Genomic DNA, 14,413 nt, shown 5'->3' with positions numbered 1-14,413 from the left:
GAATACTTCAGCTAAATTTCTTCTCTAAAAAGTCTTATACAATCCTTTTTTAAAAACCTTCAATTTCTGGAAAGATTCTTGAAAAGATTTTCCCAGAAGCAGTGGAAACTTCTTAACATTTCAGTAGTTGCGCTGTAGTTTTTTGTATAACACAGGTAAAAATAGGCTCGCTTTTTGTTCTCATTGTCAGCTTGGTGGTGGGCAACCCAATCTCTATCTGGGTGGAAATATATATCAGAATATCACTTTTCAGATTGATCACGGAGTAGAAACTACGATGTGTAGAATGTTTTTTTAAATATCCAGACTCGGGTTCCTAGTACCGGCACCTTTCGACGAGTACCAGTTCTACGGTACTATAGCTCTCAGTACCGGTGGTACCGGTAAAATACCGGTACCGTAAAACGGGGTAACTTTGATAGTTTTTTCGAAGAAAACTTGAATATTTATGCATGCTGTTTCAAAGAATAATAATTTATATTTTTAAAACAAGTACTGGCATCCTAGCTATCGATTGCAGTCGATAGATTGCCAAAAGATTTATTATGAATGGATATGCAATTTTTCATATAATCGAAAGTTGGTTTTCTGTTTTGGGGTAACTTTGATAATGGAGTATGAATCGAACAAAATTGAATGAATAATCAACATTTGTAGGGCATTGCATACCTCTAGACGTTTAACGTTATATGGAAATTTCTGACTTAGATTACAAAAATGATCCCAGTTTGTGAAAATGCTATTCGCTAAGAGATTTGAGACCATATTCAAGTTCTATGATAACTAGGCTGTCAAAGATAAGTGGCCAACTATTCAAAACTACATCAAATAGTGATCGTAGAACAGATTGTTTGTAAGCGTTTCGAAAATGATAAAATTGTGTCAATTTTTAATATTCGTATAAAAAGCCTCAAATGCACTTGATTCCAATGAAAATAGCTTTGACATGAAGTGTCATACTAATACTCTTTACTTTTGCATTTGTTTTGCTTAACTGATTAACAGAAACTTCGTTATTTCGTTTAATATGTTGTGGGTCTCGCACTATCAAAGTTACCCGCATTATCAAAGTTACCCCGTTTTACGGTACTTGAAGGTTTCTTATGGAACAGATATATATTAAAGTGGTTCAAAAAATCGTTTTTGCTCCACACCCCTTATTCGATTTTAGATCAAATTTTGAGTGTCCTCCCAAAATTTGAACTTATATTTGGATGAAAACTGAGACTGCACAAGCCCTTTAAAGTTTATATGGGAATTACTATGAGAAAAGCAAGCAATTAATTCAATCGGTCATAGTGTTTGCCCATGTGCTCTTGGAGATTAGAGCTACGTTGATACTGTTAGATACATTCATCAGCTACAACTTTGCCGAATACCGTTTTCAAATCGGACGCCTCAGTAATTAATTAGTTACTGATTTATATCCAGTCACGAATTCTTCAGCAGTGCTCATTTAACTTCTGAACAGGCAACATTGCTGCATTAGGCGCGAAAGATAGCACACACAAATCATGGCTACTATGTTTTACTGCAAATATCCAGTGATGCCTGCAGAACAGCCTAATAATTATAGTCAAAGTTTTACAACTCATTCAATAATCAATAACTAATTACTGGGGCGTCCGATTTAAAAACTTTTTGCTTGCTTTTCCCATAGTAATTCCCATATAAACTTTAAAGGGCTTGTGCAGTCTCAGTTTTCATCCAAATGAGTGCAAATTTTGGGAGGATAGTCAGAATGTGATCTAGAATCGAATGAGCGGTGTGGAGCAAAATTTGATTTTTTGAACCACTCTAATATACATAAAGCATACAGTATTGGACAAACAATACACGGATAAAGCTCTTTTTTAGTCCATCCGGATGTTGACAACGCATCATGAAGTGTCAACAAATATTTCGTTTTGAACTTGTAATACTTGTAATACACAATTGAAGCAGCTCTAAAGTTTCAATATCTAAAAACCTTCCTTTCTATTTGTACTTAGTTGTTTATACTTAAACCTTGACATTCACCATCAGCAGTTTCATTTGTATTAAATAATTTATAATCCTCGATAATCCTGTTGGGAATTACAGGATCTTCTAAGTCATTTCCTTTCAGCAACATTACCCTCAGTTTTTTTTATGTTCCCAACCATGTTTTCAACGGAAACAAGATGCAAACAATAAGCATGCTTCTAACTTCTAATCTAGGGGAAAGTGGGGCTGCTTGGCCACCTTAAGGAAAAGTCTATAGAAATGTTGGAAATATTATGGAACCTTCAGACTTGTGCATGGTTTCCAACTATTTTTAGATCAATATACTAGATCCGAATGATTTCCGTTGTTTCATAAAGTTCACGAATAAATGAATTATTTTTCAAAATTTGTCATTTTTCGAGTCGGTTTTTTACCGATGGAGTGATATGAAGACTCTATTTTTGCCGTAAAATTATCTCATATAATTTAAAAATTCTATAATTTTTTTCACTACCCTTGATTTATTATTAGTATTAATAAACACTCCGTGTATTCATTCCAAAATGATAAAATTTGAAACAGACATTCGGGGCAATATGGGCAGTTTTTTTTTCGAACTTAATTTATCTCTTTTTCTTTGAGTTTTGAACTCTGACTTTATAACATGCCTATTGCTTAATTTCTTTGCCAGCTGTTGGGTTGCATGTTATTTCAGATGAAATTTCAAGAACTTATGCAGTTTTCAAGAGGTGCTCATTTCACCCCATTGGCCAAACCGCCCCGACTACCCCTGCGTACCATTGGTACATACGATTGTTTGATTTCTATCAGTGCCGAAAATATCGGTGCTCAAAACCGTTGTCATGGCCTTTTTCGCGCATTATTATCATTTCATTGCGCCATTCAGGTGTCCGTTGCTCAACGATGATCAGCTATTGGCACTTCACTGGAATACTGTTTCCGCTTGTACTTGTCGGACCAGCCATTCCTTGAACATAATTCCACGTACCCGCCAATGCCCTAGGACTCTTTGTTGATGGCTGCTTTGAGGATCTTCCTGCAGTTTTCACTATTAAGTCTCATCATCCTGTGTCCAACAACCATTCATAAATGCATACAATGGCCGTTGAACTAAATAAGTTTTTCAATGAAGATCTTAGAACCTTCATTATTCCAATCTTAGCGATTCTCTTAATAAATTATCTTATCATTTTCAAACCTACATATACAGTCCTGTTCAGGTAGTTTCGAAACAGAAGATGAAACCGAAACCGGCACGGATCTGCATGACGAAGAGTCACTTCCACCAATCTATTCTAACGATTTTGACGCAGCGGCTGAGACTGATTCGGATTCAGTGGCCGACATGCAACAGGAGTCGAACAATCAGACGCCACCAACAACGCAGACGTCGCGAAGAAGCAGGGGTCGGTATCGGGAGCCGCTCATAAATGATTGCGATTGCAGAATGAAGTGTGGGTCCAAAATCAGTGTTGCCAAACAGATTGAAATCAACACGCAGTTCTGGACATTGTCCAAAAAGGGTCAACAGTCGTTCATACTGAACTTTAGTCATCGTAGGCCTATTAAACGACGGCAGGAGTCAAACTTTCGCAGACTGTTTTCCTACGACTACCAGCTGGAAGACGAACATGGACTTCTGCAGGATGTATGCAGCGCTTTCTTTCTGAATACACTGGGCTATGACGTGAGAAGCAGGTTCGTATTTTACGTTCGACAATCAATATCTGGTGAAGGTAACTTAAAATATTGACTATCTTCAGCAACATGATCTACCGGTATCACGACAGAGCGCATGCAGGACCAGCGCCACCGTCTGCCCGCGGCAAATACACCCGCCCGAAAGCACTTCACGAAGCAGTAAAGGATGACATTCTGACTTACGCATCGATCAGCGTTCAGGATGGTCAAAGTATGTATCTACCACCGTCTCTGTCGTACCAGGGTATGTTCGATTCGTTCAACGAGCGTCGGCTGCAAAATCAGGAACAAACGTGCAACTACAGCTTCTACTGTAAAAGATTGAGGGAATTGAACGTGAAAAAATCACTCTAAGTCTGGAATACTGGCGAACAGCAAGACCGGTTTGGAAGATGATGTTAAAAGGTAATTTCTCAAAATAGGTTAATACTATTACCTGTAATTCGTACTTGGATTAGTCGCGTTGACTTCGTTTACTGAAGAAATCCGTAAGGGGCTATTTTTAGTGATGAAACCATCGGATTTCTTCGAACATTAATCCATGTTAGTTCATTCAAACTTAATGAAAATTATATATTACATTTTCTACATATATTTTACCCTAAATACACCCTAAAACTCATTAAAGGCATAATTTTTTTTTTTCTATTTTCACCCTTCTTACAACCATAAGAAGGGTATAAAGATCGCTTGAAAACCCGACTTTTGATCCGAGGCCATCCAAGTCTCATATACCAATCGATAGAGCTCGACGAACTGAGCACATGTCCGTGTGTGTACGTGTGTGTGTTACAAAAATGTCACTCAATTATCTCAGCCGTTTGTCAACCGATTTAAACACTGAATGAACCGATTTAGCTCTAAATGAAAGCTACAACAGATTTGTTAGAAAGGACGATTTCAATAATTAACTTGTTGATTTATAATCTACATTTTTCGAAATAATAATTTTTAGAGTCGTAGAGCAGGTAGAAAGTGAGGTTACGAGTCGCCATTGTTACAGAGATATCAAAGGAAGAATTTGCTAAGGTACTGGAAAAATACTTTTTTTTCTAAAATATTCAACTTTTTACATTTTGATTAATTTCTCCGCTATTTTTAATCAGTTTTAAGCTCTTTTTTCATCGATTGAAAGCTCTGACATCATCCACAATCATATTGCAATCGAATTATAAACTACAGAGATAAAAATCATTTTTTTCAAAAAATCTCTAAAATTCCCTTTTTTTTAAATTTAAACCTGCACATAAATCTTAAAAAAATCGCTGACAAAAACATTTTAGAACATCAATTTTTCATTTTTCGATATTATTTTATAGGATGGCAACATGGGTTTGTAGACCCTCTTAAACTATGACAAAAAGCGTATGAAAAGTAATAAAGTTTTATATCCGCCTTTTGACGTGCAGTTTCCAGGACTTTCTCGCAAACCATTACACTATTAGGGCAGATAGAATATAGTCACAACATTCTAAAGTTTAGTTATACTGGTATAAGGTTCCAAATGAATGATGAATAATAATTATCTCAAACCTGTATGGAAATGTAAGAAGGGTTCAGTCCAGGGTGGGTTGCGTATATCCCCTGGTTCAGTCTCACCATCGGTGGATTAAGTCAGGTTTTTAAAATTGTTGTTGCTTATTAACGAAATCTTATGATTTTAATTAGATTTTTCTTCTGTTTTCAATAGAATTGGAATGTTATCCAAGAACTCATGTTCGAGTAAGCGTATTTTACCAGGTACAAATACGCGCAGAGATTTCTTCGAGATACCTATATGACATAAACTTCAAGATAATCATTCACAATCAGAATAGTCTCATTGTATGTAATTGGTAGCAGGTCATTGATAATTGTATGTATGATGTTGTATGTACCTGTGATTTTTTGTTTCGTTCATACGCTAAAACCAAGATACACTAAATTTGCACAAAATCGAGCTCTTTATTTTTTTCAAAATATACGACAGAAGAAAGCCCAATTTGTGTAACTTTATTTAAGAAAGCAGTACAACGTTTGTTCAGTCAAAATTATCAGGCTCCAGATATCTTATAAAACTGCCAAAGGATTTGAAACTATGTATTACAAGTGACAACTTGTTAGAACACACATACAGTGGGGATAAAACAGTCGATTTAGTCGAATAAAGTACACTTAGTCCGAGTCATTTGAGATTATTTTGAAGAAATCGATTGTTTACAAAAGATGAAATGAATTACAGCTTCGCACAAATTCTTCTTCTTTCTTTTAGTCATTCGATGAATACCATTCGGCTGTGATCTAAACCAACAAACGCTCTAAGGGCCGATTTCTCCACCTTAGCTTAAGCCATAAATCATGTTTACCCATACGATTAAACCAGGTTTAAGTCCTAAGCGGTGGTGACGCACTACAAAATTAGTTTCCTACTTTCAAAAGCCTGATCAATTCCTCTCCTTCTCTCAATTTTTCTTCAACAGTTCAAACACCAAGGCGTACCGATTGCCCGGTGCGAAATCTGCGACAAATCGTTCGCCTCGAATCGGAACCTTTCGCGCCACCTCAAGCTCCACCGTGAAAACGCCAAAGCGGAAAACCTCGGGACGACTCGTGACGTGGTTTCGGTCGCGATCCGTGCGGAAAGCGACACCATTCCAAGCTAATGATGATGAAATAATATCGCCTCAAGTATCAGTACGAGACGTGTTAGATATGTGCCAAACGGTTCATCAACGAATCCACACCGTTCTGGTACCGTGCGAATGAGCGGCATGTGCCATGCGTTTCGGGTCAGCGCCCTCGTTAATCCGGCATAAGAAGACTTGCCCCAAGATCGCTCGAGCGATCCTAATCAGGATAGTGCGTAGATAATCGGCTTTGATTTAATGTAAGTACATGCCTGTGTAATTTCCGATATAGCGTGATCGAATCAAATTCGTGTCTTTATCTTCCTTCGAAAGCCTTCACCCATCATCATCTCTTTAGCATTACGTCCTCATTAGGACAGAGTCTGCTCATCAGTTTAGTGTTCTTATGAGCACTTCCACAGTTATCAACTGAGAGCGGGTCTACCCCGTTTGGCATAATGCCGTTTGGCATACAGTCGTTTGGCATAATAGCCGTTTACATACAAAGGTATCGACCGTGATAATTATATTTTTGAATTTGTTTATCAGCATATCGGTCTATTTTGCTCGAAGTAAGAGGGAGCATGGAGAAGAAAGCAATGAATACTAGATGGATAGGTACCGTAAGGGAACGGCGAGAGAAATTGGATTAGATGTTGAAGAGGGCATACCATATTAAGGGGCGATCCATTAATTACGTAAGGGTTTATGGGGGGAGGGGGGGTCTGAGATTTCTTACTTGCCATACAATTTATTTTTCATTTTCATACAAAAAATCTTACCATGGGAGGAGGGGGGGTTGAAAAACCCCGAAAATTGTCTTACGTAATTAATGGACAGCCCCTTAAAGAGTATTACTTGAAACGTCCTTCCTTGTGGCTAACGTCCCCTATGGGAATACAGCAAGGAAATCATTGTAAATGCCATTAACAGGGTGTCTACTACCTGGAAAAACCTGGAAAACCTGGAATCATCAGGGAATTTTATTTAACCTGGAAAAACCTGGAATTCTCAGGGAATTTCGGCCATAATCAGGGAAATTATTTTGAATCAGTAATACAAGGTAGAATATGTATTTTTTGTGTCATAAAAATTTTCGGCCGCGCCGCTGTCAAAACGGTACTACAGATTTTCAGTGCTTAAATTTTTATAACGAATTTTATTTATCCAATATATTTTTTTTACAATTTTAAGATTAAAAAGATGGTAAAGACAAGTACAGTTCCCATGCACGGTTAGGTGTCGTTCATGAGCATATGAAACTTGGTTGAAAACATTCCAAATTTGTTTACAAAAATGTTTTTTGAGTTTTTCACAAGTTCTGGAGGAAATTTCAATGTACGGAGTTCTGTTTGATCTTTCGACCTTGACACTTGCTTTTGCCGGGGCGAGCGATGAGGGCAGGATCAAACATGTCGCGCGTTGGTCTAGTAAGTGAAAAAGTGGCGTGATCGGTGAGTTCGGTTGGAGTAACTGAAAAAGTGCCGCGATCGGTTAGTTCTGTTTGATCTTTCGACCTTGACACTTGCTTTTGCCGGGGCGAGCGACGAGGGCAGGATCAAACATGTCGCGCGTCGGTCTCGTAAGTGAAAAAGTGGCGTGATCGATGAGTTCGGTTGAAGAAAGTAAAAAAGTGCCGCGATCGGTTAGTTCTGTTTGATCTTTCGACCTTGACACTTGCTTTTGCCGGGGTGAGCGACGAGGGCAGGATCAAACATGTCGCGCGTTGGTCTGGTAAGTGAAAAAGTGGCGTGATCGGTGAGTTCGGTTGGAGTAACTGAAAAAGTGCCACGATCGGTTAGTTCTGTTTGATCCTTCGACCTTGACGCTTGCTCCTGGGCAGTGCGTCAAGAAAGCCCGAACAGTTTTTTTTTTTATTCTTTTTGGGTCGCGCGCTTATTTTTTTTTTCCTGAGTGCTTTTTTATAGCCGAGCAAACGAGTGAAGCCGAAAGTGGATTGTGGCTGTTCAGTCAAGGATAACGGATCAATTGGTGAGCTCGTTTCATGCTACTATTTCTAATCTATAAAATATGTATGACTGCACATTCAATCGTTACAATGGTGGGATGTAAATATGATTTTTCAACAAACTATGGATGGTTCGTCACTGTGAGTGTCGACACAAACTCTGATTAATAATTTATTTATGTTTAACATTTTTTTTCAGAACACCTCTTATATACCTTTATTTTTGTAATTAAAAAACTTTGAATGGTTCGACACTACAAGTGTAGACTTGCGAAAGGTTCACTTTATTCAACAAACTTTGGATGGTTCGCCACTGTAAGTGTCGGCATAAGAATAAGAGTGTTCTATGATGTCCCAACCAATCGAGTTTTTTGTTTCTTTTCAAATGAGTAAAATATAATAACACATGCTTTCGTCCTGACAGCTGTAGGAATGTTACATTTAGGTATTTGTTCAACAAACTTTGAATGGTTCGTCACCTCAAGTGTCGGCATAATTTTCCTCTACATAGAAATTGTTCATATCAAATGAAAATATTATATTTACGTATAAGCATGTATATATCTCACAAATCATTGTTTATCATGGTCTAATCGCTTATCAAAGTGAATCCTATGACCCAACGATCCTCCCCATTAACAAACATCCCTCCCAGTAACCTTTGTGGAGATGCAGAGGCAAACACGGTCTCCAAAAAGCAAAGGTTACACACTAACATTCCTTCCCCCAATCCCACCTGACTGCAAGGACGTGGCCGGCGCCGTTATTGACCCTGTATAAATAGAGGCACTGAATTATGCACACTGAAGAAGATTATGGCCAATCCCAGCCGAACTTCTAGTTGATTCTTTGTGCATTTTCACTGACTTCGGTCAATCACGGAATAGCAACCATTGATATGTGTAGTCAGTCTAAGCTAAGCTAAGCTAAGTTCTGGAGGAAATTTCAATGTACGCTTCAGGCATTCTAGTGATTCTTTCTGGAATATCTTTATAAATCTCTGCTACCTCTGAAGATGCTACCAGCAATTTTTCAAGGGATGCTCAAATGAATTCCTTCACAAATATTGTCGAGAAAATCGTAGATTTTACCTCCAGTGATTTTCACATAGATCACTTTGAAAAAATGACAGTATAATTATCCCAGGATTTCCTTCAGATGTTTTTCCACTGATTCATCCACCGATTTTTCTAGTTGTTACTTCTATAAGATTTATCCCATATCCTAAAGAATTCGAATTTTGCAATTAATCGTAGCCAAGCTTCCCCGTGGCAATCGGTCTACTTTGCTACAAGTTGGCTCTGCACTCGTTACTGCTAAGTTGACCTACGGAATAGGGCTAGTAAGCCGAAGAGGATCAACAACCCTGCAGACCCTTGCCCCGGTCTACAACAAGATGGTTCGTTTTGCTTCCGGAGCGTTCGTGACCAGCCTGATTCTATCAACCATGGCCGAGGTGGGAAATCTGCCGTTCGAAATTCTAGCAGTGCAGTCCACAGCTCGAACAGCAATTCGAATCTTAGCAAAAAGTCGCTACAACATCAACCTCCCTCTAATTCGTCGTATATCAGACCGACTAGTTTGCAGGCCCTGGAGGCAGGAAAATCTAAGTACCTGTGGGTCCAGCAAATCGAAACAATAGCGAGGACCAAAACAAACAAACAAACAAACCAATCCTAGTCCGCCTTACGTTCTTCCACAATAGTTTATTCCATAGTTTCGATATTTTTTCCAAGAAATCCTACAACAATTGTATAATAATACGTCGATTGTTTTCATTTTTCATTTTTATTTTATTTTATTGTATCAGCAAAGATTACTTTCAGAAATTGCCCCGAAAATACTTTCAGGCATTATTCGATGGAATCTTCCATTAAATTTTCCAACAATTCCTCAAACAAATTTACCTGGAATTCCCCATTAAGGTCTTCTGGAAATTTATCTCAGAATTTCTCCAGCATTTCATCAAATTATTATTGCTGTAGTTTAAACTTCTGTCTAATATTTTTCTTCAAATAATATTTTCAAACTCCATGGATTCTTCAAAACTTCGTTCAATGTTCCACATTAGCTGGAGCAACATGAAACTTGTCCACATTAGCTGGACAACGTTTCCACTGCCATCATACGAGGCTCGATGCATGCTTATTGACATCCAAACTTTAAAGGAGCGTCGCGAATTAGCCATGATTTCATTTGTCAATGATATAGTATCGCATCGTATTGATTCCACCAATCTCTTATCTAGTTTGAATTTCTACACGCCCGCCAGACAGTTGAGGAATCGGAATTTGTTCGCATCAAACAACCATCGAACTAATTATGCCAAATTCAGCCCAATAATTCAAATGATGTCTCTTTATAACCAGCATTACACAGAAATTGATTTAACCATGTCACGAACGAAGCTTAGGCAATATTTTAGTTCCCTGAGATATAATACAACATAGTATTAAGCAAACATGTAGTCTACAATTGATTGACGAAATAAATAAATAAATAAATAAATTATAACAGCCATTCTTGCAGGTATTTTTCAAAGTATTCATACTTAAATTTCTCCAGGGAGTCTCTCCGAATTTCTTCAAAAAGTCTTGTAGGACATTATTCACAGATTTGGTGGTTTTTCCAGGTATATTAGCATTTTAGGGCTTGTTCATATATTTCATAACGCTAAAATTGGTCATTTTGGACACCCACTCACCCCCTTGTAACGCTTTTTGTATTGATATTTTTTCTATTTTTGTACGAACCGTAAAATCGTAAGGACACCCACCCACCCCCTCCAGCGTTATGAAATTTGTGAATGGGCCCTTATCAAGAAAATCCTATGGAGAATTTCATCAAGAATATAGTTTTTTTTTCAGAGATCCTCGTAGGAGTTCATCAAGGTATACTTAGAATTCAAACAAAAATTTTCTTCAGAAACTCCACGCGGATTTTTATCAAAATTTCCTCAAAAAAAATCTGAAACAAATCCTTGACATTTCTCTAAAGAAATTTCTGAAAGAATGACTACCTACATATTTTTAGATTTTTTTGGAAAATAAAAATAAAACGAGGAATTACTGAATGAAATTTGAATTTTGAAGATGCTCTAAACGGGAATGTTGGAGAAAGTCCTATGGGAATCAGTGGAAAAAATAATGGATATATTTCTTGAGATGGTGGGACTTCCTTTGAAAATTTCTTCAACGGTTTTTGGAGGGATTCTTGATGGTAGTTTCAATGGTCATCCTCCAGATTGAGTCCTTGAAAGTATCCAAAACTTAATTCTTGGAAAAAAATCTTAGAAAGTTCTTGAAAAATCACAAAACAAACCCCTGCAGAGATCGTTGGAGTAAGATGGTAAGATGTGAAAGAATTCCACAGTCACAGTCTTTTTGGTTAATGTTTGTTTATTTTTCATCAGGCAAGAGGTATTTAAAATTCTATTTCCAAGACGACCAAACGCTACCAGACCCGATTTCCCCAAGATAAAATTTTGGAAAAAATACAAAACGTCCTCTAGAGAAATATTGTGGGTGCATCGCTGATGTCCATAATTCAGAACCCCATTTTAAGGGAAAGGGTTTTTTCCTTTAAATTCGAATACAGTCAAACCTCCATGAGTCGATATCTGAAGGGACCATCGACTCATGGAAATATCGAGTAGTGGAAACAAATGCTTTGGAAAGCACTTTGAGGGGACCATCGTAGTAACCATGAAATTTTGGTTTTAGTATGGTTCCATGAGTCGATATCGAGTTATGGAACATCGACTCATGGAGGTATCACTGTATATTATTTCCTTCGTATCTGATTTTGATGATTAAATGCACTTTCAGATCATTTGATAAGAATATTTTTTTTTGTGGAATTCAAAAAAAAAAACACAAAACATTAATTGGTTTTTTGTGTATTGTTGTTTACACGTTTAGAACAAACCGATAATAATTTTTTTTGTTAAATAAGGTGAAAAAAAAACTTCGAATTTTATCTTATTTTCTTGTGTAAGTGCTTTGATGCACTTTAAAAAAAATAGTCATGTAAAATGAACTATTCGTCAATCATTTATGTTTCTAGAACCTGGAATTGTTTTTTTAACCTGGAAAAACCTGGAAATCTCAGGAAATTTCATTTCTGTTAATGAGTAGACACCCTGATTAAACAGATCAACGTAGCAGGGCAGATCAGAACGACACGAGGATCGTAAAAAAACTTAAGGAGAAACGAGTGTTCTACATCAAGGCGGATAAAGGCAATGCGGTCATCATCATGAACGAGACGGATTGTGACGAACAAATGGCGAAAAAGATAAACGAAAGCCCCTATCGACATTTGAGAGTGGATCCACTACCCGGACTTATCAAGCTTACGGACAAAACTCTGAAGGACTGCAAGGATTGATCATTAGCGAGGCTTGTTTGAAAGAGGCAAATCTCATTTTTCCACGAATCAAAGGACTTCCGGAAAATTCACAAACCAGGAAAAGAAATGCGAGAAATCATTTTGAACGGATCCCTCACCCATAAACTTGCGAAATGATTAGTCAAGGAATTCCAGAGTATGCCGATTCCCTTCCCCACTAGGTCAGTTAAAAATACCCAGGAATTCTCCCAGAAACTATTAGAGTCGGGACATTTCAATAATAACAAGATAATGGTTTCTTTCGAGGATATTTTCCCTAGCGTTCCCTAAATCTTCTTTTTTTCAATTCTGAGGAAACTTCTTTAAGCAGACGAAAGGAGCACCCGGGGGAAACCCTCTCTCTTCGTTTTTGTGCGAGCTATTCATGGCGAATTTTGTTGACAAGGAGTCGTGAGTTCGAGTCTCACTAGAACGCGTATTTTTTCGCAAATTCATGTCTCAATTTGTCGAACAAACACACTGTGTCTTCTGATTACAAGTTCCCAAAACTATATTCCGGAGATGTTTCCGGAGAATCCTTCCTTAGGATTCCGGAGAATCCTTCCTTAGGATTCCGGAGAATCCTTCCTTAGGATTCCGGAGAATCCTTCCTCAGGATTGTCTGCTTGAGCACGTCAGGAGTTATCATCAATATTAATCTCCTTTTCCTGGGCAGCCTAGATAGCCGCGTAGTGTCGGTTAGGGCTGTGCACTTTGATGGTTTATCGGTATCGGCGATATCATATTTATTCAATATCGGTATCGGAGATATATCGGATTTGAAATTATCGATATCGAACCGATATCCGATATTGTTCAAAGGAGATTTTTGGAATCAATTTCGGCTTTGTTCGACACCAACTTTTGCATTATTAAGTCCATTATTTAAATTTTGTAGTGATACTTTGCCATACCCAACGGATATCTCAAATGTTATTGAACCATTTTCATTTATGTAGTATAATCAATAAATGCTGTTCTGATTATCGGACCAGATATCGGATCGATAATAGTTTTATCGTTATCGAAAAGTATCGGCCCGAGAGATATCGGATATCATATCGATAAAATCGATCCGATAATATCGATATTATCGATAATATCGATATTTGCACAGCCCTAGTGTCGGTAGCGGTTGTTTCAACTGGCTAAGAATCAACACTACGGACTGCCTGTTCCGGTGGTAAAAGTCCACCTCACAGGTGACCCCTAATTTATGTTGTGATGCGTACCGTGCCTAGGAATGAATGGTTAGGGGGTCTAAATAAAACCTAACCGCCCTCCACAGTATTGAGCCCTTCCTGTGCTACCCGGAGCAATGGTGCAGGTGACCTTGTGTTTCTCCGAGATAATCGGCTGCCCTTCTTCAGTCTCTATCCTGAGGCTTAAAGGGGTGGAATTATGAATATGTTGACATTTAATTTAAATTATCACCTATATGGATCCGCATTATGCGTTTTACACAGTGTATTCTGTGCTCTTTCGTCTTTGGTGACTTTAAATAGATACCGATCTGGTTTTTTCGTTGCTGGTCTTTTTCGTGCTGAGATAGCAAAAAGCTTAATCCTGCCTAGTTTGGGTAGTGGCTACGGTTAGGTTAGCTCAGATCAATCTTCAGCATAAAAGAACAGAAACGATCAATCTTTGCAGACTTCCTCAGGATTCCGGAGAATCCATCCTCAGGATTTGGGAGAATCCTTCCTTAGGATTCCGGAGAACCCTTCCTCAGGATTCCGGCGAATCCTTCCTCAGGATTCCGGAG

At 38.0% G+C, this 14,413-nt stretch overlaps 1 protein-coding gene across 2 annotated transcripts in view; it reads left to right on the top strand.

The window, feature by feature from the left end:
- The window catches only part of LOC5568447 (zinc finger protein 675), a 54,647-nt gene extending 48,047 nt beyond the window's left edge, over window positions 1-6,600 (top strand). The window contains exons 3-5 of one of the 2 annotated variants that reach the window (XM_021850603.1): window positions 3,197-3,684; window positions 3,750-4,092; window positions 6,147-6,284. In XM_021850603.1, the coding sequence (XP_021706295.1) occupies window positions 3,197-3,684; window positions 3,750-4,041 (780 nt within the window). In that variant the 3' untranslated portion in view covers window positions 4,042-4,092; window positions 6,147-6,284. Of the gene's footprint in view, window positions 1-3,196; window positions 3,685-3,749; window positions 4,093-6,146 lie in introns of both variants that reach the window. The other variant, XM_001652229.2, reaches the window with a different exon arrangement.
- Window positions 6,601-14,413: the final 7,813 nt, after the last annotated feature.

Source organism: Aedes aegypti, chromosome 3 (assembly GCF_002204515.2).
Source record: "Aedes aegypti strain LVP_AGWG chromosome 3, AaegL5.0 Primary Assembly, whole genome shotgun sequence".
Taxonomy (NCBI): domain Eukaryota; kingdom Metazoa; phylum Arthropoda; class Insecta; order Diptera; family Culicidae; genus Aedes; species Aedes aegypti.
The sequence above is the reverse complement of the archived record's forward strand: the minus strand, read 5'-3'. Positions and strand labels throughout refer to the sequence as shown.